The following is a 6,764-nucleotide window of genomic DNA, read 5'->3' on the forward strand; positions in this document are numbered from 1 at the left end:
GACCCGAAAAAACTCAAATCCCTCTCTGGGAAACTGGTTCCAGAGCACAAGCTATGCATTGAGGTGAGCCTGACTATATCTAGCAGTATCTCTCAACCTCATGCACTAGCCTCTACTGCGCCTCCTGCAGGTGGTGGGCCTACAGGAGGGCAGACCCACATTGTCTCTTCAGGGTCTATCAATAGTGTGATTTTCATTCCCCCCTGAAAAATCTGAATAAATCAGACAATAAATTTAAAAAACAATAAATTGCACAAAAATGCTGGACGTAGAAAAAAGAAAGGAAACTCACATATGCAATTTATTTATTTATTGTATTTGTTAGAAGGTTCAATAAACACTTCAGTTGAGATTTCTGTCAATTATTTCATGGTTGAGACTTTACAGGGTTAAAGTGAAACAAGTTACATTTTACAGAGCACAAACATAACTAGTCCTATACTACAACTACTATAACTACACATGTAATGCTTTTACTTATGAAAGAGGTTATAGATGGGATCATAGAAGGGAAAAAAAAAGGTTTTATTTTCTGTGCATCCTGGGTATAGACCAGTATAAAGACGTGTTTCTTCCCTATAATTGCTGCCTCGCATGCTTCATATTGCATTAAAATTATAGAAACCTGATTTTATTATTAACTTGATTGAAACACCTTTTTAGTTTTTTGCACAGTTCATTTTTACATGCTGATATTTATTGTTATTATAATTTCTACAAAGCACATTACACAGAGCTGGAGAATAAACAGTTTGAGCGCGCTAATGTGTGTCTGTGATTACAGCAAATCCACACTGATGCTGTCAGAGCAGAGCCTCTTTCATTCATCAGAATAAGATCAAAGCAGATGTATCAGGTCACCTTATGCAGATGATTTCATGACATCTCACTCTGACTCTGGGTTGTAAAATTCACCTGTCCAGGTGTTAAAGTGAATCGTTCTCAACACTGCCTGAAGATCCTTACGAACCTCTCTCTCAGCTCTCTGCCTGTTTTCAGCTGAGTATTCATGTACATGTGTTGTATTTTTAACTTCTTCCTCATTTTTAAGCAAGTTGCTCAGGCTCTCGGGTTCAGCACAGTTACCATAAGGCCACTCTTTGGTTTCTTGTGTGTTCAAGCCAAACAAATTATGACATGATTTACAAGGGCTCATTTGTTCATCACGACTGAGACTAAATGCCTCACACCTGATGTTTCCAGGTACTTTGATGGTTCCATCAAAGTATTCTTTCTTTTTCTTTTTTGGATAATAGGTCATCACTGCACCAGATACATATTCATCCCATTTGCTAAGACAGGAGGCAGCAATCACAATTTTCCCTGGGTTAGGACCGTTGGTGGACATGGAGACTCCGTAGTACCTCTTTGAATTTTGGTCTGTGTTGGATTTCTGAGAAATGCAGATGATGGAGGAGACCAGAAATTGTGGAGCTAGGTCTCTGATGAGTTCTTGCAGACTCTGCTTTATTTGCTCTTCATTCTCTGGATTTTCCCGCAGGACAATCTGGAAATAGTTACAAATACAGTCACAATGTACATCTGCATCCTTAAAATGATCAGCTTTCATTTTTTATACTGTAACAGTGGATTTTTTTTAAATATCTGCATCTAATGCATGCATAAGATCTTATATTTGTTTTTAATATATAGCTGATCAACAGGTTTGTTTAGCAGATTGAGTTATTTAGCTATACAGGACAATTGGATGCCTTTTACTTAGATATTATAAGACACGGAGTGGAACAGGTCACAAAAATGTGTTTAATTTCAAATCAATGCTTACTGATTTCTAATCAAATTTGCTAATTGACCTTTTTTTTCCTATTTTGCCATGTCAGGTTGTCACAAAAACTAAATTTAATCTTGGAGTTCACTTAACAGAACCAGCAGCTACACAGTAACAGCATCATATATGCCCTGAAGACTGTAAGTATGTCCAATATTGAGTCTTTAAGATTTTATTTAGAACTAACACATTCTGAAGCAAGCCTCTAGCTCTCCTGCTATCTTGATATGTTGAAGTATAAGGTACAGTATACTTTTCAGCCTCTCGTTGGATTTGTCAGTGTAAAAACAGTTTGCATTATACTTTCCGTAAAACTGGAAGTTTGTCAGATTGACTGAAAATGTGAGAACAGTTATCTTACCATGTCGAGCACACAGGAGAACGGACTCCGCCTAGGAAGCTCAGTCAGATAGAACTGAAAAGGTCTGGGATATTTTTCCATTAAGGCTTCCAAAATATCGTCATCAGAGAAGATTTCATTTGGGGGAAAGGAGGGTTCATTGATTTTACCCAAAAAGAAGATGCTGTGAAGAATCTGTTGAGTGAAAACACATTTACTTATTGTTACAAGTGACATAACAGGACTGTGTCAAAGGTAACCCACCTCATCCACTAAGTGTTTACTTCCTGGAGTCATGTTAGACCAGTCATTCATCTTCATGATAATCTTGTAGGCATTTTCTCTGAAACCTTGTTGAGTTATCAGAAATTCTTCTTGTCTAAAATGATAATGATTGAGCAGTTAGGGATTTAAAAACACAAGAGGTCTGATAACTTTGGCTTCAGTAGAATTTGCAGACATACCTGTTTAGCTCTTGGTCAGCCTATTTTGAACATGAGAGAAAACATATTTAATACTGATAGAATAAAATAACTATCACTGGTGGCTGAGAAAACGCCAGTGAACAAGTGAAAAGCTGCTACTCACCATTGCCGCAGCCTAAGAAGGAAACAGAAAGCACAGAGCGAGCAGCTTCCCCTTTAAAATGGTTCCTAGTGTGATTTACAGGAAAACAACACCCAGCCCTGCACTGGACTCTTACTCTGCTACAGAAAACAGCTCCATTTACCCTGCACACCCATGATCTTCTGTATTGTTGTAATGCATTATATTTAAGTGCGGTTAAAACTACTTTATTGTACTGTAACTAGTGGTGCAACGGATCACGGTTGATCCGTAATCCGAACCGATCCCACTCCGCGGTTCGTGGATCCGAAGATTCGAAAAAGAAGAAGAAAAAAAGTATGTGTATGGTGTGCGTGGTCAGTCTGTCAAGCGGTAGTTATGGCCAGCGCTAGCGGTCCAAGTGGAGGAGCAGAGGAGTTTGCGGCATTTAAGCAGCCCTTTGCTGCCCAGTCCGACCGGGCTAAAGCTATTACAAAAGCTATTGGGGTGTTTAGCTGCAGACGTGAGGCCGTACTCCGTTGTGCAAAACAAGGGGTTTAAACTATGATGAACGTGCTTGAGCCACACTATGATATCTCGTTGCGCGTCCACTTCAGTAACAAGATCGTTCCAAGCATGTATGAGCAGCTGTGGCGTGTCCAGCGGGGTGGCACAGGCCACCCCCCCAACCAGACTGGCCACCCCAGGTGCCACCCCGAAGCCAAAACAATAAAATCCAATGAAATATCAAATGTACGATTATGTTTTCACAGTGAAGCTCAGATATCCGAGTGTAAGTGAATGCAGCATCGGCTTCTGCGCTATGAGCATCATGTTAGCAAAGGTAGGAGAGCCAAGCACGAAAGACAGCATCACAGAAAACAGTTTTTCGGCAAAAGATTAACAGTTTACTATAGCTGGACTGGCCATCGAGCATGGCGGAGCTTCCACGGCGGCTAGCAGGTGGATGAGGGAAGGGTAGGCAGGAGGAGGAGAGACCCGAGGCGGCTGCTGGTTCGAGTGTCAGGTGAACTGAACTTCAGGTAAGAAGTTATGACCTGCAGTCTATCTGAGTCAGATATAAACCAAGTTTAGGTGGAGTTTATTTTCGTTGTGCTGACTGTTTACAGTCAGTTACAATAACTCGTACTGCGTGCTAGCTAGCATGACAGAGTTTCTATACAGCTGGGTGGGTGCTATGATGTAACTGATGTTGAACTTTATTTTATTCATAAGGTTAGTTAGTAGAATTGCCAACGGCTCCTTAAAAAATGGAATGGTCCCTCATTCAGGGAAAATATTACAGGTTTTGTATTGAGCTGAGAAGAGACGCAGTTTGTCCCGTACTTCAGCTAGAATGAAAAAAAAGACACAAAGCTGGAGTTATTCTGCATCTTTGCTGCACAGCTGCCTCTTCTTCTCTCATTCTCCCCCCTCCCTCTCCTGTTGCTACTTCAATCATGAAACTGATCAATGATCAGCTGATCAGCTTTTCTCTCTTGTTTGTTTATCGCTCACTTTGCGCCAGAAAGAGGAAACCGCCGGATGTCACGCTAAACAACAGCAGCACGTTTAAGCTTGATCAGCTGTTGTTAGAATTTATTTAATATTAATTTCTAGTATCAGCTGATGTTTGCTGGAGCCACAGCTGTAAAGCTGCTGGTCATGATGTCTGTTTGGATATGTGGTGAGAGGGAAACATGCAGATGAAACCAGGAGATGTCCTTACTGAATCATCAGAGCTGAACAGGTGATGGAGAAACAGGTTTACCTTTTAGGTGACATGAATGAGTTGAAGTTATGAACTGTTTCTGAGAGACAAATAACACCAGGATCCTTTTCTATGTAGCTGACAGCTGGTAACTGTGCAGGGGCGGGTCTAGCAAAGTTATGCCAGGGGGTCAGGTAGGGCATTAACAGGGAGAGGGGGGCAGAAAGAAATACTTTTCTTACTTATTCTCATTTAAAATATCTAGCTTTTATTAAACAATTATCTGAATCTTGCGAACAAAGTTTTTATCTGACGTAAAATTGATAGAAATCATACATAAACCAACAAGACAGTGTACATCACTGTCACAACAGCGTTTGTTTTCATTCAAAGGCTTTATGGCTTTAATACCTGGTGGGCCGGTCTCTGGTCAAAATGCCCAATTTTTTGTCCCTGTCCAGCCCTGCAGGTTAATACTGGCAGTGTCACCATGCCAGCTGACTGTATTTCATCATCAGCCAGTGTTGTTCTTTATACATCAATATTACCAAAGTTTACCATAAGGCAGCATAGAAAGTATTTACTTGCTTTCAGGTTTCATTCAAATGTTAGTCTTTTCATTTGTTTCCCCACTTTTTCCTGTTTCAAAATCAAACACCAGTTTGTGAGAAGATTATCTTTTTTTAATAGGCAGATAAAGTTTTGCATTGGCTAATTTGCCAACTGTATGTTAAAAATGTTCGTATTTTAATATTCAAAAATGTTTTTGCCCAAAACATATGTGCACTATATGTCAGTAAAAATACTATGCAAATATTGCTGTCCTTGAATGCTGAATAAACACTGACAAAGCACTGATTGTATCTCTTGTACATTATCAGCGCAGTATCTAAAAACTTTGCACCGTAGTGGTTAAAATCTCATTCTAATAAGAGTCAAAAGCAAATTCAGTTATTAGGTGTACAGGGTTATTGAATGATGGTTAACTGTTGGTAGAATTTTTTTTTTAACATTATCTGCCAATTACATCTGCCACCCTTCTCCAAATCTGTGCCCCTACCTGGCCCCCCCAACAAAAATTTTCTAGACACGCCACTGATGAGCAGGAAAAGTTTAAAGTTATGGCTGAACTGTCCCAGGCATCTTCTGTTGCCCAACTACAAATGGGTGGACCTCCAGGGCAACGGAAAGCCACGTGGCGGTGACCGCTCATTATATCACAGCGGAGTGGTAGATACAAAGCCCTGTACTGCCCTATAGATTACATTAGATTAGATGAAACATTAATCCCATGGGTTCCTCCGGGAAATTCAGTTTCCAGTAGCACAGCACCGATAGAAGTTGCAGAATGTGAGCAGAAATATACCACATATACACATATATAAATACAGAGTATACAAAAGGGATACATAGGAATAAGAATACAAGGGAACGGCACATTTCAAGTATTGTGAGTCTATTACACCGCTGGATATTAACAAAAACTATTGCACAGGGAAAAGGCACTACAGCTTACTTGTTCCCCCCTCCTTTGTCCCCGTTTCCCCTCCCTCTTCCCTCCAGCAAGGAGTTAAACAGTTTGATGGCGTGTGGGACAAAGGAGTTTTTAAGTCTGCTGGTCCTTGACTTTGGGAGAAGCAACCTGTCACTGAACAGACTCCTCTGGCTGTTTATGGCCGTGTGCAGAGGCTGCCCAGCACTGTCCATAATGTCCATATAAGTGCGTGGAATGAGTCTTGAGTTGAATGTTTTTTAATAGGCAAAAAATACTTAAATAAGTAAATGGTGAGTCAAATTTTTGTCTTTTTTTGTTCTATTTTTGCTGATCCGATCCATGACTTAAAACTGTGATCCGATCCAAACCGTGAGATATTTGATCTGTTGCACAACTAACTGTAACTGTGAGGTATATTCATGCATGAAACAGTGAGATGAATATAAGTACTTTTATAACATGTGCTATTATGCTCGCTCTTGTTTAGTTTGTAAAAACACTGTTTCAGACGCACTCACTGAATTTGCAGCGGGAAGGAACAAACACATTACAACATTGTGCAATACTGTTAAACAGCATACAATAGTGCAGGTGTTCTGTAGATAAAGTCAGAAAATAATCCACACACAACACAAACAAGTGTTAACTTTGATCACTTTAATTATTCAGTATTTATATTTATTAATGGTGTGTAAGTGAGGAGGATGAAATGAGCGGTGAAGCAAGAAGTGGAGGAAGTTCACACAGAGAGCAGCTGACATCAAGAAGTGAAACTTTTACTTAAGAATAAACTGGCCCTGTTCCTCAGGCATGGGGTGATTGGGTGGAGTTTTCTTGTTGTCATTATCACGTCTAACTGATACTTCATTATTTTTTTTTCTTC

The 6,764-nt window shown here is 40.0% G+C and overlaps 1 protein-coding gene across 1 annotated transcript; it reads right to left on the reverse strand.

Annotated features, from left to right (window-relative positions):
- Nucleotides 1-293: 293 nt before the first annotated feature.
- On the reverse strand, nucleotides 294-3,342 carry LOC100707532 (uncharacterized). The gene is made up of 5 exons (XM_005450798.4): nucleotides 2,718-3,342; nucleotides 2,594-2,613; nucleotides 2,394-2,508; nucleotides 2,151-2,324; nucleotides 294-1,507 (listed from the first exon to the last, which is right to left on the reverse strand). Exons 1-5 carry the CDS (start codon nucleotides 2,718-2,720, stop codon nucleotides 887-889), a joined length of 933 nt encoding a protein of 310 aa, XP_005450855.1. The 5' UTR covers nucleotides 2,721-3,342; the 3' UTR covers nucleotides 294-886.
- Nucleotides 3,343-6,764: the final 3,422 nt, after the last annotated feature.

The sequence above is a fragment of the Oreochromis niloticus genome, linkage group LG22 (genome assembly GCF_001858045.2).
Source record: "Oreochromis niloticus isolate F11D_XX linkage group LG22, O_niloticus_UMD_NMBU, whole genome shotgun sequence".
NCBI lineage: Eukaryota > Metazoa > Chordata > Actinopteri > Cichliformes > Cichlidae > Oreochromis > Oreochromis niloticus.